The sequence below is a fragment of the Trichechus manatus genome, unplaced genomic scaffold, assembly GCF_000243295.1.
Source record: "Trichechus manatus latirostris isolate Lorelei unplaced genomic scaffold, TriManLat1.0 scaffold00247, whole genome shotgun sequence".
In the NCBI taxonomy this organism is placed as follows: domain Eukaryota; kingdom Metazoa; phylum Chordata; class Mammalia; order Sirenia; family Trichechidae; genus Trichechus; species Trichechus manatus.
Window position 1 is genome coordinate 1,391,471 of NW_004444183.1, and position 27,403 is coordinate 1,418,873.

The 27,403-nt window shown below is 39.5% G+C and overlaps 1 protein-coding gene across 1 annotated transcript in view; it reads right to left on the minus strand.

Annotated features, from left to right (window-relative positions):
* ABCA13 (ATP binding cassette subfamily A member 13) overlaps positions 1 to 27,403 on the minus strand; it is a 527,556-nt gene that overhangs the window by 205,236 nt on the left and 294,917 nt on the right. The window contains 2 exon segments of the mRNA XM_023724448.1: positions 5,255 to 5,360; positions 24,465 to 24,695. Coding sequence (XP_023580216.1) covers positions 5,255 to 5,360; positions 24,465 to 24,695 — 337 coding nt within the window.

Here is a 27,403-nt window from a genome sequence, read left to right on the forward strand (position 1 = left end):
AAATTTAACCAGGAATGTAAAAGACCTACACAAAGAAAACTGCAAAACACTACTGCAAGAAACCAAAAGAGACTTACATAAATGGAAAAACATACCAAGCCCATGGATAGGTAGACTCAACCTTGTGAAAATGTCAATTCTACTCAAAACAAATACAATGCAATCCAGATCCAAATACCAACAGTATTCTTTAACAAGATGGAAAAACTAATTAACTTTATATGGAAAGGAAAGAGGCTCCAGATAAGTAAAGCATTATTGAAGAAGAAGAACAAAGTAGAAGTTCTTGCACTACCTGACCTCAGAACCTACTATAAAGCTACAATAGTCAAAAGAGCCTGGTACTGGTACAACAACAGACACACTGACCAATTAAGCAGAATAGAGAAACCAGGTGTAAATCCATCGACCTGTGGCCATCTGAACTTTGACAAAGGCTCAAAGTCCATTAAATGGGAAAAGATAGCCTTTTTAACAAATTGTGCTGGCAAAGCTGGCTGACCACCTGTTAAATAATGAAACAGGACCCATGCCTCACACCATACACAAAAACTAATTCAAAATGGATCAAAGACCTAAATATAAAACACCGAACTATAAAGATCATAGAAGAAAAAAATAGGGTCAACACTAAACTCATTGCCATCAAGTCAATTCTGATTCATAGTGACCCTATATGATCAACATTAGGGGGGACCTAATATACAGCATAAACACAATACAAACCATAATTAAAAACAATACACAAACACCAGAAGATAAGCTAGATAAATAGGATCTTCTAAAAATTAAACACATATGCTCATGAGAAGACTTCATCAAAAGAGTAAAAAGAGAACCTACAGATTGGGAAAAAATTTTTGGCTATGACATACCCAACAAAGGTCTTATCTCTAAACTCTATAGGAAAGTCCAACACCTCTACAACAAAAAGACAAATAATGCAATTAAAAAATGGGCAAAGGATATGAACAGATACTTCACCAAAGAAGACATTCAGACCACTAACAGACACAAGAGGAAATGCTCTCCATCCCTAGCCATTATGTATACATACACACTGCCGTTGAGTCAATTCCAGCTCAAACTTCTGGTGACGCCGTAGTTAAGAGCTACGGTGAGCTGTAACTGCTAACCAAAAGTTAGAATCCACCATCCGCTCCTTGGAAACCCTATGGTACAGTTCTACTCTGTCCTATAGAGTCTCTATGAGTATGAGCTGTTAGAAAAATGCAAATCAAAACTACAATGAGATACCATCTCACCCCAACATTACTGGCACGAATTTAAAAAAAAAAACAGAAAATAACAAATGTTGGAGAGGTTGCAGGGAGATTGGAACTCTTATGCACTGCCAGTGGGAATGCAAAATGGTATAACCGTTTTGGAAAACAATATGGTGCTTCCTTCAAAAGCTAGAAATACCATATGATCCAGTAATCCCACTCCTAGGAATATAGCCTAGAGAAATAACAGCCATTTCATGAATAAACATGTGCACAACCATGTTCATTGCAGCATTGTTCACAATAGCAAAAAGATGGAAACAACCTAAGTGTCCATCAACAGATGAATGGATAAACAAACTATGGTACATACACACAACGGAATGCTATGCAATGGTAAAGAACAGTGATAAATCTGTGAAATATCTCACAACATGGATGAATCTGGAGGACATTTTGCTGAGTGAAATAAGACAACACAAAAGGACAAAAACTGTATGAGACCACTATCATAAAAACTCATGAAAAGGTTTACACACAGAAAGAAGCAATCTTTGATGGTTACGAAGGAGGGGAGGGGTAGGGATGGAAAAACACTAACTAGACAATAGATAAGTGGTAAATTTGGTGAAGGGTGAGATAGTACACAATACTGGGGAAATCAGGACAATTTGACCAAGGCAAAGTCAGAGAAGCTTCGTAGACACATCCAAACTATCTGAGGGACCGAATTACTGGGCTGAGGACTGGGGACCATGGTCTCGGGGAACAATTAGCTCAACTGGCATAACACAGTTTATAAAGAAAATGTTCTACATTCTACTTTGGTGAGTAGCATCTGAGGTCTTAAAAGCTTGTAAGCGGTCATCTAAGATACTCCATTGGTCCCACCCCATCTGGAGCAAGGGAGAATGAAGAAAACTAAAGACACAAGGGAAAGATTATTAATGGACCACAACTACCACAGCCTCCACCAGACTGAGTCCAGCACAACTAGATGGTGCCAGGCTACCACCACCAACTGCTCTGACAGGGATCACAATAGAGGCTCCCAGACAGAACTGGAGAAAAATGTTGAACGAAATTCAAACTAACAAAAAAAAACAGACTTATTGGTCTGACAGAGACTGGAGAAACCCGGAGAGCATGGCCCTCAGACACACTTTTAACTCAGTACTGAAATAACTCCTGAGATTCACCCTTCAGCCCAAGATTAAACAGGCCCATAAAACAAAAAACAATACATGTAGCTCAACCATGTATAAGAGACTAAATGGGCACACCAGCCCAGGGGCAAGGGTGAGAAGGCAGGAGGGGACAGAAAATCTGGACGAATGGAAATGCAGAATTCAAGATCAAAAAGAGGAGAGTGTTAACATGTCACGGGGTTTGCAACCAATGTCACAAAACAATATGTGTATTAATTGTTTAACGAGAAACTAATTTGCTTGGTAAACCTTCATCTAAAGCACAATTTAAAAAAATAATAATAATAAAATAAAAGATATTGATAAGCTGATCCTAAAACTTAATGGATACTCCAGGGACCCAGAATAGCCAAAACAATCTTGAGACAGAGCAAAGATGGAGGGTCCTCACTTCCTTGTTCTAAAACCTACTACAAAGCAACAGTCATCAAGACAGTGTGGTACTGGCATAAGAATAGACATATAGATCAATGGAATAGAATTGAGAGTTCAGAAACAAACCTCTACATTTACAGTCAATTGATTTTCAACAAGATTGCCATGATAATTAAATGGGAAAAGAATAGTCTTTTCAACAAATGGTGCTGGTATAACTGGATATCCACATACAAAAGAATGCAGTTGGACCACTACCTCACACTATACATAAAAATTAACTCAAAATGGATCAAAGACCTAATTGTAAGAGCTAAAACTTAAAACCCTTGGAAGAAAAGACAGGTGTAAATTTTCATGATCTTGGATTAGGAAATGATTTCTAGATACGACACCAAAAGCACAAGCAACGAAAGAAATTATATTGGACATTCTCAAAATTAAAAACGTTTGTGCTTCAAAGCACAACGTCAAAAAAAGTGATGGGAGAAAATGTTTGCAAATCATATACCTGATAATGGACTCATGTCTGGAATACATACATTCTTACAACTGAATAATAAAAGAAAAACACAAGTAACCCAATTAACATTGGGCAAAGGATCTGAATAAGCATTTCTCAAAAAATGATATACAAATGGCCATTAAGCATATGAAAAGATGCTGAATATTATTATCCTTCAGGAAAACGCAAATTAAAACTATAATGAGACACCACTTCACACTCAGTAGATTGTCTATAATCAAAAGAACAGACAGTAACCAGTGTTAGCAAGGATGTGGAGAAATCAATTGCAACCCTCATACACGGCTGGTAGGAATCTCAAATCGTGCCACTGCTTTGGAAAACAGTCTGGCAGTTCCTCAAATGGTTCAACATAGAGTTACCATACGATCCAGCAATACCACTCCTACGTATATACCCAAGAGAAAATATATGTCCACACAAAAACCTGTACATAAGTTTTCATAGCAGCATTATTCACAGTAGCCAAAAATTGGAAACAACCCAAATGTCCATCAACTGATGAATGAATAAATACAATGTGGTATATACATGCAGTAGAGTATTACCTGTAATTAAAAAGAAATGAAATACTGATACATGCTACAAAATAGATGAACCTTGGAAGTGTTGTGCCAAATAAAAGAAACCAGTTACAAAGAACCCCATATTTTATGATTGCACATATATGAAATATCCAGAATAGGTAAATCTATAGAGACTCAAAGTAGATTAGAGGTTGCCTAGAGCTGTAAGGGTTGGGGGCTGGGGAGAAGCTATGGTTTTATTTGGAGGAGGGTAATGAAATATTTCAAAATCAGTTGGGGTGATGAGTGTAAAACTCTGTGAATAAACTAGAAGTTGTTGAATTGTGCACTTTAAATGGGTAAATTGTATAGTGTTTGAATTAAATCTCAACAAAGCTATGAAAAGAAAAAGACGGTATGCTCAACATAATTAATCATTAGGGAAATGCAAATTTAAACTGCAATGAGAAAACACTACGTACTTATTACAATGGCTATATATATGTTTATATATGTACTGTTTATATATTTATTTATATGCATGTTTAGATATATACTGTTTATATATATTTATATATATATATATATATATGTTTTTATATGTATTGTTTGTTTTTTAACCCTGCCAATACTAACTGCTGGAGAGAAAGTGGAGCAATTGAACTGTTGCACATTGCTGGTGAGAATGCAATTTGGCAAACACCTGTTATAAACATTATAACATATTTTATTTTAGTTTTCTATTCATGAGTCTGTGTACTTGATGGACTGACATTACTGAAGGAAGGCACTGAGATTTATTACAGTCCACACCCCCAGAGCCAACTCAGTGATCCCTGGGGAGTCTTTGCTCATAAATATGCAAGGAATTAGATGAAACTGGAGCTGCAGTCATACACCTAGAGCTAAATCTGGATTCTGCCCAGTTGTTAACGTCTGTTCATGGAGGTTCACACGTGAATTCCAGGATCACATCTGGTCTGAATGGACCAAAGCTTTGTAAGGTAAGGCCTACATCTAGCTTTTTCACCAGGCAAAGCTGTCACCAGCAAAGTGCCAGGCATAATAGGCATGCAACGAATGTAGGCTGGATTGGTTTGTTTGTGATGAAGGAAAAAGAATAGGAACTGTTTTCATTACCCTGATTTTATATACTAAGATTTTTCTTATATAATAAGAAATTACATTCTGAGGAATAGATATGATGGGCCTGTAAATACACAATTGCTCCATTCAAGCCACAGTCAAACTCTAAGCTTTCTGCATCTGAGCGGTAACCTTTCTGTCAACTTACAACCCCTCCCTATTTTCAGTCTCTTTCTACTCAACTTTTAAAACACAGGATTTTTGAATGAGCAATGGTGGCATTCATTGTCCCTCCAGCAGAAATGCCAAACCTCACTCTGTACTTACAGTGGCCAGTCAGCTGTTCTGGAGACCTCTGGTGTTGTGGCTCCAATGTGGCCCCGGAGGCAAGGTAGGGTTTCTTTTTGGAATCTTGCAAAAGCATCAAAAATACCTTTTTACAAGTAAGAAAGAGCATAGTATTAGTTTATTCCTTTCCACATCACATTTCTTTCCTTATGCCTCATTACCCAACAAGGTCATTACTGTGATGGACACCAAACACCACACACTTCGTTTAGTCATTCATGTAATTGACATCTCCAAGGCCACCTCATTCCTGGTAAGCTGGTTGTCGGGCAGTTCACAGGATACAAAGGTGAATCCCACTTGGTCATGGCCCCCAAGTCACCTAAATTCTGAAACACAACAGTCACATCCACAGCCAGGACCAGGCAAGAGGAGGTGTCAATAATAGGTGTGTCCAATTCAATCCAAGTTCTTGACTCACTGTCCCCACAACTTGGAAGTTCAAAAGACAATAAACTTGTGATGCATATATTTTATTTAGGGCAGGTGGGACCTCATATGTGAAAATCCCCACTGAGAGTGTACTCTACATGTACTATTATACACCATGGTATCAAAAGCAGTCAGTTTAAATAACTTGCTTGAAGTCACCATTTAATTAGTGCTGGAAGTAGAAGTCCAACCTCAATTTGTCAAATTTCGAATACAGCAAGAGGTGAAGACGAGGAGCCAGCAGAGACAAAGGGCAAGGAGGTGAGCTGGAGACATGGAGGCCCCTTGGAGCTTTGGCGGGGCTTGTTATGGAATGATAGGGAGAGCATCATTAACATACTCATTGGGCAGAGAGCAAGAAGAAGGGTAATTTGGATCATGTATTAAAATCAAAAGAGCCCAGACCCTGAGGCAATACCACACCATGATTAAGGACCCAGGCCCTGGTCTTTTAGAGCTGAAGCGCCACTCTTGGCAACCCTTGGAGCTGGCTCTGCACTACAGGTACAGGACCTCACCTCCCTGAGCTTGGGCTGCCTCATCTGTAAAACAGGGTAACACATGGGGTGGCCATGAGTCAAGGGCCGATGCAAACACAGCTAACAACAACAGTAATAGCTGTCAGCTGCTGTCAATCAACTCTGACTCACGGTGACCTTATGTTCAACAGAAAGAAGTGGTCCTGGGTCATTTTCATGATCCTTGGTATGACAGAGACCATCGTTGAGGCTATTGTGTCAACCCATGTCAGGGAGGGTTTCCCTTGTTTTCACTGACCCTCCACTTTACCAACCGTGATGTTCTTTTCTAGCAATTGGTCTTTCCTGATAATGTGTCCAAAGCTAAAGTTAAACAGATGTCAGCTATAAAGAGGTTAAGGAGCCCTGGTGGCACAGTGGTTAAGTGCTCAGTTGCTAACCAAAAGGTCGGAGGTTCTAAGCCACCAGCTGCTCCGCAAGAGAAAGATGTGGCAGTCTGCTTCCATAGAGAGTTACAGCCTTGGAAATTCTATAGGGCAGTTCTTTTCTGTCCTGTATGGTTATTATGAGTCGGAATCGACTCAACAGCAATGGGTTTTATAAAGTGGTTAGCACAGAGTCTGGAAGCATTCAGTGACTCTCGCGTTAATCATTCTGTTAGCTGAGATTTACTGAATGTCCACCCTCACCTTTCATACTTTGACCCACACATCCCCTCCCACCCACTCCTCCTCTCAGACATCTCTAAAATTTGGCCCCTGGCCCTGGCCTCTATCCAAGTGCCTCCCACAGGACTTGCCTACTTGCCTATCAAGCTGATGCTGCAAACTCAACGTGTCAAAACTGAGGAACCCAAGTCAGCTGCCTCCTTGACTTCTGATTTACCTAAACAGCATCTATCACCATCTCTTGATTTCCTTAAATAAGCAAAAAGGTATTGGCTGGAAATCCTGGTGATGTAGTGGTTAAGTGCTAAGGCTGCTAACCAAGGGGTCGTCAGTTCAAATCCACCAGGTTCTCCTTGGAAACTCTATGGGGGCAGTTCTACTGTGTCCTATAGGGTCACTATGAGTCGGAATCAAATGCATGGCAACGGGTTTGGTTTTTTTTTTTTTTTTTTTTTTTTTTTGGTATCTAAGTGTTTTTGAGGAGCCCCCAGCAAAAGGAGAAGTCAGGGAGAGTGCAGCAGAGAGGACAAGCTAGAAGGAACACGCAAGCCTGCAGGGAGAGGTACACAATCACACCCCTCCTCTCAGCGTGTGGTTAATTAGTTTGGGATGGAATCCTACTGGGAAAAATTTGCATCCTCAGCACTGTGAAGGGTCACGGTGTTTCACTTTAGATCAGATATGAAAACCTTTATTTGAAAGACACCCTTTGCTGGTTCTCAGCAAGACTCCAAGGAAGAACTGCAAATCTCACTACCATTACAACAAATAATGATAAAAAGAACTAGTGACAACATCTCTGAGTATGGGCCAGCTGTGCGACCTTGGACAAACTATTTTACCTATCTGTGACTTAGTTTCCTCATGTGTTAAATGGTAATAATAATACAACACATAGGATTGTTGCAAACATGAAATGCAATAATATGTACTAAGTGAAGAGAGCAGTGCCTGCCACTTAGGAAACTCACAATGTTTGGTTGTAAGAGTAGTCAGAGGAAGAGCTGTAAGTGTGGTGATGTGCATGATATGTTATTTCATTTAACTCTCAGAACAATCCAATGAGATTAGTACTGTTATCCCTGCTTAAGATGAGGGCACCCAGGCCTAAAGCAATACGCATTTCCCTACTGCATTTATAAAGAGTGAAATAAGGAAAAACAGAAATAGTATGAGTCAAGAATTATTCAATGGATTCCCTTCGCATATAATTCTAAATGGATTTTCATTTAATATTCAAAAGTAATTGTGAATTATGTAAACTATATCTTGATTGAAAATTTTTACCAACTTCTGCAGTCTGAAATTGATCAAACATGCAATCAAGATGCATTGTTAATTACTGGTGCTTAGACTTCGAAAGCTGGAAACAAAGAAGAAGTGGTGGTTGGAAAATGTGACTTTGGTGATAGAAATGATGCCGGAGATCACATGATAAACTTTTGCAAGACCAATGACTTCTTCATTACAAATACCTTTTTTCAGTAACATAAACAGTGACTATACACTTGGAACTCTCCAAATGGAATACACAGGAATCAAATTGAGTACAACTGTGGAAAGAGATTATGGAGAAGCGCAGTATCATCAGTCAGAACAAGGCCAGGGGCCAACTGAGGAACAGACCATCAATTGCTCACATGCGAGTTCAAGTTGAAGCTGAAGAAAATCACAACAAGTCCACGAGAGCCAAAGTACAAACTTGAGTATATCCCACCTGAATTTAGAGACCATCTCAAGAATAGATTTGATGCACTGAACACTAATGACCGAAGACCAGATGGGTTGTGGGATGACATCAAGGATATCATACATGAAGAAAGCAAGAGGTTATTAAAGAGACAGGAAAGAAAGAAAAGACCAAAATGAATGTCAGAAGATACTCTGAAACCTGTTCCCGAACGTAGCGTAGCTAAAGAAAAAGGAATAAATGATGACGTAACAGAGCTGAACAGAAGATTTCAAAGGATGACTTGAGAAGACAAAGTATTATAATGAAATGTGCAAAAACCTGGAGATAGAAAATTAAAAGGGAAGAACATACTTGGCATTTCTCAAGCTTATAGAAATGAAGAAAATACTCAAGTTGCAATATTGAAGGATTCTATGAGCAAAATATGGAATGACAAAAGAAACATCAAAAGCAGATGGAAAAAATACACAGAGACACTGCACCAAAAAAAATTAGTCGATGTTCAACGGTTTCAGGAGGCTGCATACGATCAAGAACCAACAGTATTGAAGGAAGAAGTCCAAGCTGCACTGAAGGCATTGGCAAAAAACAAATCTCCAGGAATTGACAAAATACCAATTGATATGTTTCAACAAATGGATGCAGTGGTGGAGGTGCTCACTCGTCCATGCCAAGAAATTTGGAAGACAGCTACCTGATCAACCGACTGCAAGAGATCCACATTTGTGCCCATTCCAAAGAAAGGTGATCCAACAGAATGTGGAAATTATAAAACAATACCACTAATATCACACACAAGTAAAATTTTGCTGAAGATCATTCAAAAGTGGCTGCAGTAGTACATCGACAAGGGAATGTTGGAAATTCAAGCTGAATTCAGAAGAGGACAGGGAACAAGGGATATCATTGCTGATGTTAGATAGATCTTGGCTGAAAGCAGAGTATACCAGAAAGGTGTTTACCTGTGTTTTACTGACTATGCAAAGGCATTCAGTTATGGATAACATTTCAAAGAATGGAATTCTAGAACACTTGTGCTCATGAGGAACCTGTACATAGACCAAGAGGCAGACATTCATACAGAACAAGGGGATACTGCGTGGTTTAATATCAGGAAGGGTGTGTATCAGGGTTGTATCCTTTCACCATACTTATTCAACCTGTATGCTGAGTAAATAATCCAAGAAGCTGGAATATATGAAGAAGAATGGGGCATCAGGATTGGAGGAAGACTGATTCATTACTGCGATATGCATATGACACAACATTTCCTCCTAAAAGCAAAGAGGAGTTGAAGCACTTGAAGCACTTACTGATGAACATCAAAGACTACAGCTTTCAGTATGGATTACACCTCAACATAAAGAAAACAAAAATTCTTGCAACTAGACGGTGGTGGTTTGAATTATGTCCCCCCAAAAAAAGGTGTGTATCAGTTTGGCTGGGCCATGATACCCGGTATTGTGTGATTTTCCTATACGTTGTAAATCCTGCCTCTATGACGTTAATGAGGGATGATGGGTGGCAGTTGTGTTAGTGAGGCAGGACTCAATCTACAAGATTGGATTGTGTCCTGAGGCAATCTCTTGAGATATAAAAGACAGAAGTGAGCAGAGAGAAAAGGGGAACCTCATACCATCAAGAAAGCAGTGCCAGGAGGAGAGCGCATCCTTTGGACTGGGGACCCTGCGCGGAGAAGCTTCTAGTCCAGGGGAACACTGATGAGAAGGCCGAGAGAGACAAAGCTCCCCCTGGAGCTGATGCCCTGAATTTGGACTTTTAGCCTACTTTACTGTAAGGAAATAAACTTCTCTTTGTTAAAACCATCCACTTGTGCTATTTCTGTTAGAGCAGCACTAACCAAGACATGGACCAATAAGCAACATCATGATAAATGGAGAAAAGACTGAAATTGTCAAGAATTTCATTTTACTAGGATCCACAATCAACACCCATGGAAGTAACAGTCAAGAAATCAAACAACGTATTGCATTGGCCAATGCTACTGCAAAAGACCTCTTTGAAGTGTTAAAAAGCCAAGATATCATTTTGAGGAGTAAGGTGTGCCTGGCCCAAGCCATGGTATTTTCAATTGCCTCATATGTATGGGAAAACTGGACAGTGAATAAGGAAGACTGAAGAAGAACTGATGCCCTTGAATTATGGTGTACGTGAAGAATATTGAATAAACCACAGACTGCCAGAAGAATCAACAGATCTGTCTTGGAGGAAGTGCAGCCAGAAAGATCTATGAAGGCAAGGATGGTGAGACTTCATCTCCCATACTTTAGACATGTTATCAGGAGGGACCAGTCCCTGGAGAAGGACATCATGCTTGGTAAAGCAGAAGGTCAGCGAAAAAGAGGAAGACTCTCAATGAGATGGATTGACACAGTGGCTGAAACAATGGGCTCAAACATAGTGAGGATGGCACAGGACTGCACAGTGTTTCGTTCTGTTGTACTTAGGGTTGCTGTGAGTCAGAACCGACTCAATGACACCTAAAAACAACAGTAACATATCTTGATACCAAAGAGTGCATTCTTGATAGCAGTCTTCATTGCATCTATCCTTTTTAAATTTTTCTTTTCCTTCTTTCATAACAAGGCTTTGTATGTGTGTGAACGTGTGTGTGTGTGTTTGGCAGAGGAAACAGAGAATAAGGGCAGAGTTTTTGCCCAGAAGAATCTGACAGATCAGTGGGGGATTTGATCAATTACAATACACACTAAATACTAGGGTACAATGTGTCTGAGAATTCTCCAACTTCACATGTTAAAAGTGAAAGGCAAGTCTAAGGCTGTAAAAATGTTTATGAGTGCCACTGAGTGTCAGCTCACCCTAACTGCAGGCACACAGCCCTGGGTGCTCTGAGCATATGAGATGGTTTCATTGTAGCTCAATGAACAGAAAGGGCAGATAAAGATGATATTTTTCCAAAACAATATGACAATGACAACCAAAACCAAGCAAGCAACCAACCCACTGCCATCGAGTAGATTCAGACTCATAACGACCCTATAGGACAGAGCAGAACTGCCCCATAGGGTTTCCAAGGAGCGGCTGGTGGATTTGAACTGCCAAACTTTTGGTTAGCAGCCAAGCTCTTAACCACCAGGGCTCTGATAACAATGATTAACTCTAGTCAAAGGTTTGGTTTCTTGATGAGAGGCATCACCCTTGTTACTCTGGGCTATAATCCCTATGCTGAATGGAAGCAATAAGAAAACAGTCCTGAAGCTTCCCTCATCAAGTCTCTGAAGGAACCATAACATCCAAAACAGAATATTACCAATGGCTTTAATGAAAGGCAGTTTACAGGAAGGTCTCTAATGTTCCATTGAGTTTGGAAATGAAAGTTCCACATTATAGTTGTAATGTGTTCTTTATTTTGTGGTACATATTTTCCAAGGAGCCCTAGTGGCACAATGGTTAACCACTCGGCTGCTAACTGAAAGTTTGGCAGTTAGAACCCACCTAGTGACTCCACTTGAGAAAGACCTGGCAATCTGCTCCTGCAAAGATTATAACCTAAACAACCCTATGGAACAGTTCTAGTTTCACGTAGGGTCACTATGAGTTCAGATCAACTTGGCAGCCCCCAACAACAACACATATTTACCAGCCCTGAGTGGAGCAAATAGTTAAGCACTGGACTACTAACCAAAAGGTTGGCAGTTCAAACCTACCCAAAGGGAAGCAGGCCTGGTGATCTGTTTCCAAAAGGTAACAGCCTTAAAAACACTGTGGAGCAGTTCTACTGTGCTCAGATGGGGTCACCCTGAGTCAGAATGAACTGAATGGCAACTAACAACAACAACACTGTCATGGATTGAACTGTGTCCCCCAAAAATATGTGTCAACTTGGCTAGTCCATGATTCCCAGCATTGTATGACTGTCCACCATTTTGTCATCTGATGTGATTTTCCCTATGTGTTGTAAATCCTACCTCTATGATGTTAATGAGGTGGGATTAGTAGCAGTTATGTTAATGAGGCAGGACTCAATCTACAAGATTATATTGTGTCTTAAATCAATCTCTTTTGAGACATAAAAGAGAGAAGCAAACAGAGAGACATGGGGACCTCATACCACCAAGAAACCAGAGCCAGGGTAATAACGTCCTTTGGACCAGGGGTCCCTGCGCTGAGAAGCTCCTCAACCAGAAAGATTGATGACAAGGACCTTTCCCCAGAGCTGACAGAGACAGAAAGCCTGTCCCTGAAGCTGATGCCCTGAATTAAGACTTCTATCCTCCTAGACTTTAAGAGAATAAATTTCTGTTTGTTAAAGCCATCTACTTGTGGTATTTCTGCTATAGCAGCACTAGATAACTAATGCAAATTTTTTCTAGCATGACTTTAAATCAACATATGTACTTGAAGGTAAAACCATCAACAATTCTTTAGATAACTGATAACAGGAAAACTTGTGCTTTGTTTCATTTGGAAAATTAAGGGAAAATGCAAAATTCTGCAAAACAGTTTATTTTAGATAAGATTATAAATGGCCTGCTCAACACATATAAACAGTCCTTCAAAACAGAGAGAAACAAAACTCGAGAAACTGCATAGGAAGTTAATCGAATGCAAGCTAAGCATCTAACATCCCAGCTACACGTTCCAGAATTTAAGAGGAGTTTTGCCTTTGCGTGTTTTTTTGTGATGTAGGTATGAAGTGACAGTGTAGACACATCCTCCTCCTCTTTCAGGTTTTTTGTTGGTTTGTTTTCTATCACTTCTAAATGAATACAGGTTATAGTCAATCCATATGGACCAAAAAACAGGACTCACTCCTGGTCCTTTTTATACAAAAGTGCTAGAAATTTGTTTTCAATCTTATCTAATATTTTGAAATTCACTGGAATTAGCTTAGACATCTCAAGTCAAAAGACAATCAAATGAGGATTGTTCACACTACTCCTACCAATTTTTTTAAGTAAATTCATCACTGAAAATAAATATAAATGATAAAATTACATCTCAAGCACACTAAACAGCGTGAAAATAATGTATAATTTCACAAAAATATGGATTTAAGTGTGACAACTACAGTTATTCTTTTTCAAGGAACAATAAATTCAACAGTCTGGGGGTTCTTCGGTTTGGGATTTTTGTCTTCCTAATTTTAAACAGCTTCAGGGGTTAAACATTTATGACATAAGTCATCTTCTGGTGTCATCTCGATACAGATTGTATGATATATCCCTCAGATTGGAGGGTGAGGGCCCATCTTTTTGCATTCTCTGTTTAAAAGGTCATTGTCAAGTAGTGTTAGACCCCAAACTTGACCTGCACTCAAAGTGTCGGTTTGATGAACTACATCTTGGAGATGATCTGTGCAAAGAGCCTGTCTGAGTCTATGCTGGAGAAATTTATAAAGCTGACCAAACCTCTGTATGAGAATAGCAATATAGTCCAGCTGGCGATGACATTACCAGAGGAAAATTTCTAAACTTTTACCAAATGTGACACATGCTGTATCTTTTTTCAGTTTTGCAATACTGATCATTATGTGAAAAGCAGAAGATAAAATCATGGGGAGAGCTTAGATGATAAACAACACAGAGGTTCTGGGCTATCCCTTTCCAAGGTAAAGGGCTCTGGGCAAAGCTGCCCATGCGGTACACTCAGCAAGACTATTCTTTTATAGGAACTTGCATGAGTTTCCTATTGTTGCTGTACAAATTACCATGAACTTTGTGGCTTACGACAACACATATTTGCTCTCTGATAGTTCTGGAGATCAGAAGTTCAAAATCAGTCTCACTGGGCTAAAGTCAAGGTGTCGGCAGAGCCTGTTCCTTCTGGAGTCTCTAGGGTGCATCTGCTTCCTTGCCTTTTTCAGCTCCTAGAAGCCGCCCAGATTCCTTGGCTTGTGACTCCTTCCTCCATCTTCAAAGCAAATCACTCCAACCTCTGCTTCTGCCATCATGTCACTGTCTGTCATTCCTGCATCCCTCTGATAAGGGCCTTTGCGATCACACCAGGCCTACCTGGATAATCTCCTCATCATAAACTCCATGTAAGGTAACAATTACACATTCTGGAGATCAGGATGTAGATATCTTTGGGAGCTGTCACACCATCAGTACATCTCTGAAGTGAGGAACAGTTGGTTTGATGTGTCCCTGGACATTTCTAAGACAGAGAAAGTCAAAAGGGAGAGTGGGGAATTTTGAAGGCTGACACAATTAAATTCCAATTCCTGGCTTTGAACAATTCATTTACTTTTCTCAGATTCAGTCTTTTAGTCGCTGTATCTATTCAACGGAGATAATTATATCAACTTCACAGAGCTTCTGTGAAGATTAAATAAGATAAGGTATAAAAAGCTTAACTGTAGGTCAAGGTTGATGTCTATGCTATACAAACAAAACAAAAGACAGAACACAAAAAGATGAGCCATCCCCCTCCAGTCTGAGGAACTGATGGTACAATCAATATTGTGATGACACTAAGCTGTCATAAATGTTTAGATCCTAAAGCTGTTTTAAATTAGGAAGATATAGGCCCCAAAATGAAGAATTCTTGAACTGTTGGCTTTCTTGTTCCTTGAAAAGAAAGAGCGGGAATGTCATAGGCATTGCATTTAAATCCATGCCTGAGGGAGAATAGTTCCCAAAAAACTTAGTACCTGCTCTCTTCCTTCCTTTCCTCCCTGTTTTCTTTCTCCCTTCCTTTATTCCAGTAGGCAGGCTCAGGTGGGGCAGAAAGCCAACTTGTTGACACCCAGAATCCATTGAGAAGAGCATCATATTAGGACTTGGGGCCAGTGTGAAGTAGGGGTTGGAGTACAGCAGCAGTCCTGCACGGTAAGGGTTCACACAAGGGGAACATCGGAGCAGAAAGGCAGCCTGGAGGCCTTGGGAGATCAGCTACATACGGGAGAACTAGCAAGTAAGTTTATCTATTGAAGATAGTGAAAGTTGAGTTTCTCAATATCAGAGAAGGGAGGTGCAAACAAGAGAAGAGGAAAAGCTAGATGAAGCTTGTGTTATTGGATTGAAATTGGAGGTTCTATTTGGAGGTGAGGTCCTGGTTTTCAACATATATATAGATAGACAGAGAAATAAACATAAAGGTAAATCTCTAGCTTTGCCCAGTGAAAGGGCCTGAGAGCAACAACATCCCAAGCTCCTAAGAGCTAAGAGCACATCTAGCAAACAAGACTCCTTGGAGAAACGGCTGATTCCAGGGCCGGGGATGGGAAAGTACAAGATGAACTTGTTATCAGAAAGTACAAGATGGAACATCTTGTTACAGGAAGTAGGAAAACGCTCAAAGAATGATGAGGACATGTTAACAGGCACAGACACCAGTTTGAAGGAGCTCTCATTGGCTAAATTATCTGGTAAAATTCGAGCATCAAAATAAATAATTGTTGTAATAGATTATAACTCATCAAATAAAATAGGAACCATGAGCCACCACTGAGACAAAAAATAAATGGGTTGAACAGTAGGTTCTTCCTTACTGTAGAATGCCAAATAAAAAAGGAGAATGAATGATGGAATTAGAAAATGCACCATTTTGCAATCATTTTGGTTTTTGTCAGCTGCCACTGAGTTGGGTCTGACTCATAGCAACCTTATGTGTAACAGAACAAAATATTGCCAGGTCCTGCATCATCTTCATCACCACTGGTATGTTTGAACCCATTGTTATGACTATTGTGTCAATCCACCTCATTGAGGGTTTTCCTCATTCTTGCTAACCCTCTAATTTACCAAACATGATTAGTCTTTCCTGATGGCGTGTCCAAAGTAAGCAAACGTCATAGTAATAATTAATGCAGGCAAGAAACATCAAAGGGTGCTGAAACTAGTGGGTAGAAGTGGGAAGAGGATTGGGAATTTGCAGAGTATCAAAAAATATCAGAAAGTATCAGAAAATATTTAATAATAATGAGAAAAGGAAAGTTAAGAGTAGGAAAACCTGGCAGATACCACTTTAACTAAGTGATCAAAGTCATCACCACCACTAATGAGACAATCAGAACCTGTGCTACCTGGTAGGAAGCAAAGAGAAGAACACAGTGACACATCTACAATATTCCAGCCAAAAATGTATAACCTGGTCTTCTCATGAGGAAGCATTTGTCATGAAGACAAATCCACACAGAGATTCATGGTATAAAATGACTGTTCTATAATCTTCATAAGGATCCAGGTCATGAAAGTCAAGGAAAGACTGAGAAATTCTTGTGACTGTCTAGTCACTGAGTGCAACTCATGATCCTGGATTAGATTCTTTTACTATTAAGGATGTGACTGAGGCAATGGATGAAATCTGAATGAATAAAGACTATGCAGGAGTTCTTCGTTCTAAGAAAAAAAAATTTTTCAAAGTGAAAAAAAAACAAACAGGTTCTTATCTTCTTATTCTGGACTGGATTTTTTTTTTTTTTTTTTTTTCATTCGAGGCCCATGTTTTACCTGTTTCTGCTGTGTAGGATGGGGGAACCTGCATTCATGCACCCAAGGAACTGGCATCCAGGGACTTCGTCAAAGAAACGCAAAGGAAGTCCACCACACAGAACTTAACAAACTGGATAGGAAGAAGCTGACCACATCACTTTCCAGAATATTACCAAAAAGTTCAGAAGTGTTAAAAATACTCTACAAAAATTCATTCATTTTCTCTAGGTCCAAATTTTGGAGTAAATAGTGTAAACACAAGAACTTGTTTCTGTCAAGTCAATTCCAACTCATAGTGACCAATAGGATAGAGTAGAACTGCCCCATAGAGTTTCCAAGGCTGTAATCTTTACATGAGGAAGTTGCCACATCTTTCTCTGAGAAGAGGCTGGTGGGTTCAAACTATTAACCTTTCAGTTAGCAGCCGAAGACTTAACTACTATACCACCAGCTAAAACCATTGCCATCGAGTCCATTCCGACTCATAGTAACTCTACAGGACAGAGTAGAGCTGCCCCATAGGGTTTCCAAGGAGCGGCTGGTAGGTTCAAACTGCCGACGTTTTGGTTATCAGCCATAGCTTTCAATCACTGCACCACCAGGGCTCCTTAAATAGTGTAAGTGCTTTAATAAAATGGGTGACCACCATGCTCAAACCTTACATCTCAGCCTCACTGTTATATTTAGAAACCATGATTTATAAGAAATGTATTGCAGTTTAAAATGAAATCTGTTTTCTAGCCACAGAGCCAGGAAAGTTCATTGGCAGGCCCGCCTCACCCACTGTAAAATCATGAGGCATAATGCAGATGAACAAAGAAAGCAGCATTCATGGTGCTATAACAGCCACGTTAAGCTTGGGTCAATAGAAGACACAAGAAAACAAAATCAATACTTGCTAAGCTTGAAGAGACAAAACTGGTTGAGATAGACAGTTTATAGATTATAGGAAAAAAGAAAGTTTTTTAAAGGCACTTAATCTTTTCCCATTTTCCTGTATCTTTCTCAAACATATCCAAATACACTACAATACTATATTTTGTTAAACCGTATAACTGAAATGCAGAAAGTATAGTTCAAATCTTTTGCCTACAGATGCACTTAAGACAGATAACTTTCTTTTTAGCATCTGTGTATGTGAGGCAGAGAGTAAGACAGGGATAAATAAGAACTAATCAATCAATACTTATTTAGCACTTACTGTGTCCAAAGCAAGTACTAAAACTAAAATGTAGGAATTACTGCAAGAAATTGGAGAAGTATGTGTAAAATCTGAAATTCATACTTTTCAAACATGCGAAAGAGCATTGTATCTCAGAAACAAGTAACAACTGAGGTTGTTGGGGGAGACCTGGTGGCGCAGTGGTTAAGAGTTTGGCTGCTAAACAAAAGGTCAGCAGTTCAAATCCACCAACTGCTCCTTGGAAACCCTATGGGGCAGTTCTACTCTGTCCTATAGGGTCACTAGGAGTCAGAATTGACTTCACAGCAATGGGTTTCGTTTTTCTTGTTTTGAGGTTGGGGGAAACCTGCTTTCATATGAAACCATAATTTTAAAAAATTAAAAGATACGGTGAAGATGGCAAACAAATAGCATATTACATAACAGAGAAATCTAAATAAGCAAATTAGGAGACCAGCTCAAGAAACTCTCCACAACACAAAGGGTAATTAAAGGTCAAGACCTAGACTTGCTGAATGGAAAGATAAGAAACAAGAGCGTGGCTACAGCATCCCATTCAGCCCAAGTTCTAGGAGGGAAAGAGGAAAAAAAGGAAGGGAGACAGGAGGGAGAAAAGAAAGGCAGGAAGGAAGGACGGGAAGTTACTAGGAAGAACACTGAAAATTCTTATTTACATACACTATGTTGTTGTTCGGTGCTGTCAAGTCAGTTCCCACTCATAGCAACCCCATGTACAACAGAACTAAAAATTGTCTGGTCCTGCACCATCATCACAATTGTTGCTACTGGTGCGTCAGTTTAACAAACACTTGGCTGAGCAGGCCTGAGCGATGAAAAGTAAAACGGTACCAGTTGCTAAGCCCTAAAGGCACATCCTTTCCTTGACCAGGAAGCTCCCTGTTATGTTGTCTCCCAGATGTTGCTGTTGTTGTTAGGTGCCATCGAGTCAATTCTGGCTCAGCAACCTTATGTACAACAGAACAAAACAACGCCCAGTCCTGCGCCATCCTCACGATCATTGCTCTGTTTGAGCCCATTATTGCAGCCACTGTGTCAATGTACCTCATTGAGGGTCTCCCCCATTTTTGCTCACCCTCTAATTTACCATGCGTGATGTCCTTCTCCAGCGACTGATCCCTCCTGATAAAATGTGCAAAGTACTTGAGACAAAGTCTGACAATCCTTGCTTCTAAGGAGCATTCTGGCTGTACTTCTTCCAAAACAGATTTGTTCATTCTTCTGTCAGTCCATGGTATATTCAATAATCTTTGCCAACACCATAATTTAAAGGCATCAATTCTTCTTCAGTCTTCCTTATTCATTGTCCAGCTTTCACATGCACACTATAATATGGCCCACCCAGTATGCTGGGAATGACAACTTGAAGAGGAATGGCATTGCATTCATTGTCAAAAAGAACATTTCAAGATCTAACCTGAAGTACAATGCTGTCAATGACAATATAATATCCATGTGCATACAGGGAAGACCAGTTAATATGACTATTATTCAAATTTACGCACCAACCACTAATGCCAAAGATGAATAAATTGAATATTTTTACCAGTTTGAGATTGATTAAACATGCAATCAAGATGCATTGATAATTACTGGTGATTGGAATTCGAGAGTTGGAAACAAAGAAGAAGAATCAGTAGTTGGAAAATTTGGCCTTGGTGATAGAAATGACAAAGGAGGCCACATGACAGAATTTTGCAAGACCAACAACTTATTTATTGGAAATACTTTTCTCAACAACATAAACGACAACTATACATGTGGACCTTGCTGGATGGAATGCACAGGAATCAAATTGACTACATACGTGGAAAAAGAAGCTCAATATCATCAGTCAGAACAAGGCCAGGAGCAGCTGCAGAAAAGACCATCAATTGCTCATATGTAAGTTCAAGTTGAGGATGAAGAAAATTAAAACAAGTCCATGAGGGCCAAAGTACAACCTTGAGTATATCACACCTGAATTTACAGACCATCTGAAAAACAGATTGGACACACTGAACACTAATGACTGAAGACAAGACGAGTTGTGGAAAGATATTAAGAACATCATACATGAAGAAAGAAAAAGGTCATTAAAAAGAGAGAAAAGAAAAAGAAAGACCAAAATGGATGTCAGAAGAGACTCTGAAACTTGCTTTTGAATGTAGAGTAACCAAAGCAAAAGGAAGAAATGATGAAGTAAAAGAGCTGAATAAAAGATTTCAAAGGCTGGCTCAAGAAGACAGAGAAAAGTATTATAATGAAATGTGCAAAGACTCAGAAAACCAAAAGAGAGGAACACGGTTGACATTTCTCAAGCTGATACAACTGAAGAAAAAATTCAAGACGTGAGTTGTAATACTGAAAGATTCCATGGGCAAAAAATCGAACAACTCAGAAAGCATCAAAAGAAGATGGAAGGAATACACAGAGTCATTGTACCAAAAATAACTGGTTGACGTTGAACCATTTCAGGAGGTAGCATTGATCAAGAACCAATGGTACTGAAGGAAGATGTCCAAGCTGCACTGAAGGTACTGGCGAAAAGCAAGACTCCAGGAATTGATAGAATACCAACTGAGACATTTCAACACACGGATGAAACACTGGAAGTGCTCACTCTTCTATGTCAAGAAATTTGGAAGACAGCTACCTGGCCAAATGACTAGAAGAAAGCCATATCCATGCCCATTCCAAAGAAAGGCGATCCAACAGAGTGTGGAAATTACTGAACAATATCATTAATATCACCTACAAGTAAAATATGCTGAAGATAATTCAAAAATGGTTGCAGCAGTACATCAACAGGGAACTGCCAGAAATTCATGCCAGATTCAGAAGAGGACATAGAACGAGGAATATCATTGCTGACATCAGGTGGATCTTGGCTAAAAGCAGAGAATATCAGAAAGATGTTTATCTGTTTTATTGACTATGCAAAGGCATTCCACTGTGTGGATCATAACAAACTATGGATGACATTTTGAAGAATGGTAATTCCAGGACACTTACTTGTGCTCATGAGGAACTGGTACATAGGACAAGAGGCAGTTGCTCGAAATGAACAAGGGGATACGGCATGGTTTAAAATCAGGAAAGGTGTGTATCAGAGTCGTATCCTTTCACCACACTTATTCAATCTGTACGCTGAGCAAATAATTTGAGAAGTTGAGCTATATGAAGAAGAAAGCAGCATCAGGACTGGAGAAAGACTCATTAACAACTTGCAATACGCAGACAACACAACTTGTTTGCTGAAAGCAAAGAGGACTTCAAGCACTCTTTGATGAAGATCAAAGACTATAGCCTTCAGTATGGATTACTCCTTAATATAAAGAAAACAAAAATCCTCACAAGTGGACGAATAAGGAACGTCATGATAAATGGAGAAAATATAGAAGTTGTCAAAGATTTCATTTTATTTGTATCTATAATCAACGGCCATGGAAGCAGCAGTCAAGAAATCAAACGACGTATTGCATTTGGCAAACCTACTGCAAAAGACTTCTTGAAAGTGTTAAAAAGCAAAGATGTTACCTTGAGGACTAAGTCGTGCCTGACCCAAGCTATGGTATTTTCAGTTCCCTGCATGAGAAAGCTGGACAACGAATAAGGAAGATATACACTATAGTAAACCTCTCCCTAAGTGTGCATTTTTCCTTGGGATGATACTTATTGGACATATAAAGCATTATCTTTTGACAAAACATTTAAAAGCTAACCATCCATCCAGAACATAAAGACCCTTCTTACTTTTTTTTCTGTGATGTTTAAATTCACAGAATACACAAGCCAACCATTCTACAAAATTTCACTATACTTGATGATAAAAATTCAAAGGATTCTTGAAGTTTCTTACTTTATTAGCAACACATAAAATGCCACTTGCATAAAAGTAGCACTTGTTCTTTCTGCCACATATATAATTATAAATATACATATACATATATACATATCATATAAATACACATATATATATAAATACTCATTTTTAGTGTGACTTATAGGTCCCACAGGGTCTTCTCCACTACTCTGAAAGCCCATTGAACCGATGAACGTGTTCAGTTTATTCATACATGACATCATTTAACTAGTAAATAACCTGATTAACCTGGTTAATAATTAAAGAGACAGACACTAAAGTAACAAGCCTGTGTCTGGTTGGCAACAACCTCTCCTTCCAACCCAAAATAAATTATTTTATTTTTCCTTTTCAAGTGGCCCAGGATGGCAAAATGACTCTAAAAAGCAACACCTCTTCATGTCTGCCGGGAAACTGTGATTCGTGCCAGATGAAAGCTCCCAACTATCCAAATTACTAGCTTTCTGGTCTAATATTTTGACTTGTTATCCACACTTCAGAAGGCAGTGACAATTGGTGTCTGACAAAGCTGCATTCAACACAGCACTTTAATTACCTGCAGGCGCTGTGAGCCCACATCTGTAGAGAATTACAAAGCTTTCTTGGCTCTCACATCCAAGGGAGGTGGGGTATGGGGAATTCACTGCAGCGTCTGCATTGGCACAAGGAAGGCATTACTTGACAAAAGTCCCTGGAGGAAAAGCGTCTTTTGTTGGAGCACAGATGTTACTAAACTTATTACAATTTCAGCACACTTATTACAACAATTGCAGCATGCTTGACATAATAAGAGTCACTACCATTTTTGACTGCTTTGTTCTAGGCACTTAGCTATTATTGAATGCTTTATCCAAGCTCCTCGAGCTGGCGAAGGACAAAGGAAGATTTGAATCTAGAGTTGTCTGGGACCAAAGCTCACGCCCTATCCACTATAACATGCTATTTCCATAAGCTAGACGCATCTTTGGAAATGACCTGCAGAGCATTCATTCAGGAAACATTTATTAAACAATCACTGGGGAGAAGAAGGTGCTTGATGCTGCCAGGGTGGAGGTGAGCGGAGGTGAATGGAGAACAGACATACTCACGGTCCTCAGCTTCTGTAGAAGAGGCAGAGATGACCCACAGGAACAGTTTTAAGAGGTTGTCAGGATGGAAACCTACCGGGTGCAGTGAGAGAAGGTGGGGGACTGAATTGAGACAGGAGAATCAGGGACTGCCTTTCTGCAGAGGGGCCACTCATGCCAAGACTTGAAGAGTGAAAGTAGAAAATAGGAAGCCAAAGCATAAACTACCTGCAACCTGCATTCTGTGGCTCTAGACAAATGTCATATCCATCATTTATGCATATTAGGTAGCTCTTTGTTTGTCTCTGTGCACCTCAGCTTGCACTATTAAAAGGATAGGGCAGGGGTCGTGGGAATTGATGTACTTCATCCATCCATTGTGGTTCATGGAAAACAGCATCATCTACAAAGGCACAGTCACGTTTAGAGAACTCAACTCACTACCAGAAAACCTAGGTTCAAACTCCGTCATTGATAAACTATGCGATTTGGGGTTCTAAGTTAGTTTATTTGAGCCTCAGTTTTTGAAACCTGAAAATGGAAGTAATGATAAGTCATAGAGTTGTGGCAATCAAAAAAATTTACATATTAAAGTGCTTTGCAATAGTCTAAATATTTTTTATGTTTTACAATCTTTTATGGCCATTTACTCCAGACACAAGTTTTAACGGCAGCTATCTACTTTGGTACCACCCTCACGTATCACACAAGTTTGGCTGTCCTCTCTCCCGTCATTAACCCACTGATGTGCCTTCAGTCCCAAATCTATTCCAAAGCACAACTGAATGTTCAGACTCTCGATGATTTAAAGTTTGTGTGTATCCACCTTATTCATATGATTGTTTCAGACTTTTGGTGTCAACTAGTTTAAAAAGTGATCAGGCACTATTATGTTGTTGTTAGTTGCCACTGAGAAAATTCTGACACACGGTGTCCCATGTGTGTCAGAACAGAACTGCTCCATAGGGTTTTCACGGCTGTGATTTTGGAAGCAGATCACCAGACCTGTCTTCCGAGACACCTCTGGGTGGGTTTGAACTGCCAACCTTTCAGCTTGTAATCGAGCACTTAACCATTTGCAACACCCAGGGACTCTATGCATACACACACACATAACACACACACACAAACACACACACGCATACACATATATGTAGATGTATACTTTTTTTTTCTTTGAAGAGCAATAGTCACCTTTCAAGTATATTAAATTCAGTTATTGGCTTACTCTGTGTCTGATACCAAGCAGAACTTGAAAATAAATAAAAATGTAAAATATTCTTCGTTACTTCCCCATCCCCACTGTCTTTACCCACATCTCTTCATTAATGTAAAATGGCAGAGAAAGCATAAATCATGAAAAAATGCTAAAGTATCCCCAATACCTCTTCTAATGTGGTGTCTGAAATTCCATAGCCTGTCAGATGAAGATGAGGTAGATTCTGGTCCAGAGCCTGAAAGAGTCCTTTAAAGCTGGCCTTGTCCACATCATTTGGAAGAGTATATGCAAGCTCACTCCCACTGCTTGCTTTGAGAACTGCTTGGGGAATATAGATCTGTATCAAAGATGTAACACGAACTATATCCTTTGGATCATGCATCTCCAGAACAGAAGGCTTTTTAAAAAAAGAGAGAGAGAGAAAACAGTAATACAAATCCAAATATGTATCAGTTGATTTCATATATACCCTTAAGCAAATTATTTTTGAAATTTCATGTCAAACCAGTAAAGTCAGGAAATATCATTTAAGTGCCAGGTATTTCAATGATATATTCTATTTTTTTCCTTTTTTTAAATATAAATTTATGGTGATAAACCTGATGAGTCCAAATCCACATACCTTCTGTGGTTACTGGGAATATTATGCCAGGCTACCAGGGGTTCTAAAGTGCTGAGGTGCCGAGGGCCCCTGCAGGAATCATGAGAAGACTCTGTGCCTAACACCTGGACCACCAGGACACAGGACTGATACTTTCTGAAAGGGAGGCAGGGACTCCCAACCATGGACGAACTATTATGGATTGAAATGTGCCCCCAAAATATGTGGTGAAATCCTAACTCCTATGCCTGTAAATATGACCTATTTAGAAATAGGGGTTTTCTTTTTTTATGTTAATGATGTCATACCAGAGTAGGGCGGGTCCTAAACCAAATCACTTCTGAGTTATAAAAAGAGCAAAATGGACACAGAGACACACACAGCAGTACCAAGAAGACAGACAATGGAGACAGATGCATCTGTGAGGATTTCTGGCAGCTACGAGAAGCTGAAATAGATGAGGACCTGCCCCTAGAGCCATGCTGTGAATTTGGACTTCTAACCTCCTGAACTGTGAGAAAATAAATCTCCTTTTTTTAGCCACCTACTTACGGTATCTTTTGTTATGGCAGCAGTTAAGTAACTAAGACAGGAGCCACCTCAAGAAGGCAAGATATTCACCCAAAATTAGAGAGGAAGCAAATAGGAACCTCAGCTCTGGGCTCAAGGACAGGCTTGGCTAGGGCCAGCAGGACTCAGATACACATTAGTGTCCCACAAACCTGCCCCACGAATTCCCTGAGCAAGAAGAACTGCTCTTATGACCATCAAGTGGGGTGATTTTTCCATGTCCACACCCACTGAGTCCCAAATCAAGAACCAGCACTGCTTTTCCCCAGGTGACACCGGCAATACTAACTATAAATGGATCATAAATTTCATCACCGAGGTCCCAGCTTCATTCGCTCTAGCCCTTCACTGCTTTGCTTCTGGATTATGGTAATTTTGTTGCCGTTGGTTTTGTTTTATTGTGATAAGTACATATACGTATATAACAAAATATTTGTCATTTCAATATTTTTACAGGTACATTTCAGTGACATTAATTATATTCATCGTACTGTGCAACCAGCACTAATATCTGTTTCCATATTTTCCCATCATCCTTAACAGAAGCTCAGTGTCCTAAGCAATGACTCCCCTTTCATCCTCAGTAATCACTAATAAACTTAGGTCTCTATACATTTGCCCATTCTAGGTATTTCACGTAAGTGAGAGTATACAATATTTGTCCTTTTATGACTGACTTATTTCACTCACTATAATTGTTTCAAGGTGCATCCATGTCATAGCAAGTATCAAGACTTCATTTCTCTTTACGGCAGAATAATACTCCATTGTATTATGTAACACATTTTGTTTATGTTTGGTAAAGTTTTCATAAAGGCTTTGCCTATCCTGAGTATCATTACCAAAAAAATATTTCTAGAATATCTTAGTCATGATACTTCTTGGCCCAGACACTCACAGAAGCTCCTATTACCTATTAGAAAATTCTGACCCCCTCATCTGTTTCTTTCTGACATTCAAAATGCCTTCTTATCAAACACCTATGCTCTTCAAAAGACTTCATCAAAAGAGTAAAAAGAGGACCTACAGATTGGGAAAAAAAATTTGGACATTACAAGTCAGACAAAGGTCTAATCTCCATAATCTACAAGAAAATCCAACACCTCTACAACAAAAAGACAAATAATCCTACTAAAAAAATCGGCAAAAGAAATGAACCAACACTTCACCAAAGAAGACATTCAAGCTGCCAGCAGACACATGAGGAAATGCTTGCGATCACCAGCCATTAGAGAAATGCAAATTAAAACCACAATAAGATACCATTTCACCTCGGGGTTACTGGTATGAATCAAAAACACTGGAAATAACAAATGTTGGAGAGGCTGCGGGGAGATCGAAACTCTTACGCACAGCTGGTGGGAATGCAAAATGATACAACCATTTTGGAAAATGATATTGCGCTTCCTTAGAAAGCTAGAAATAGAAACACCACACAATCCAGCAATCCCACTCCTAGGAATATATCCTAGAGAAATAAGAGCCATCACACGAAGAGACATATACACACCTATGTTCATTGCAGCATTGTTCACTACAGCAAAAAGACGGAAACAACCTAGATGCCCATCAACAGATGAATGGATAGACAAACTATGGTACATACACACAATGGAGTATTATGCAAGGATGAAGAACAATGATGAATCTGTGAAGCATCTCATAACATGGATGAAACTGGAGGACATTATGCTGAGTGAAATAAGTTAATCACAAAAGGACAAATATTGTATGAGACCTCTACTGTAAAATCTCATGAAAAAGTTTACACACAAAAAGTAACAATCTTTGTTGGTTATGAGGGATGGGAAGGGTGGGGAGGAAATACTAAATAGTCAATAGATAAGTGGCAACTTTGGTGAAGGGTAAGACAGTACACAATACTGGGGAAGCCAGCACAACTTGTACAAGGAAAGGTCATGGAAGCTCTATAG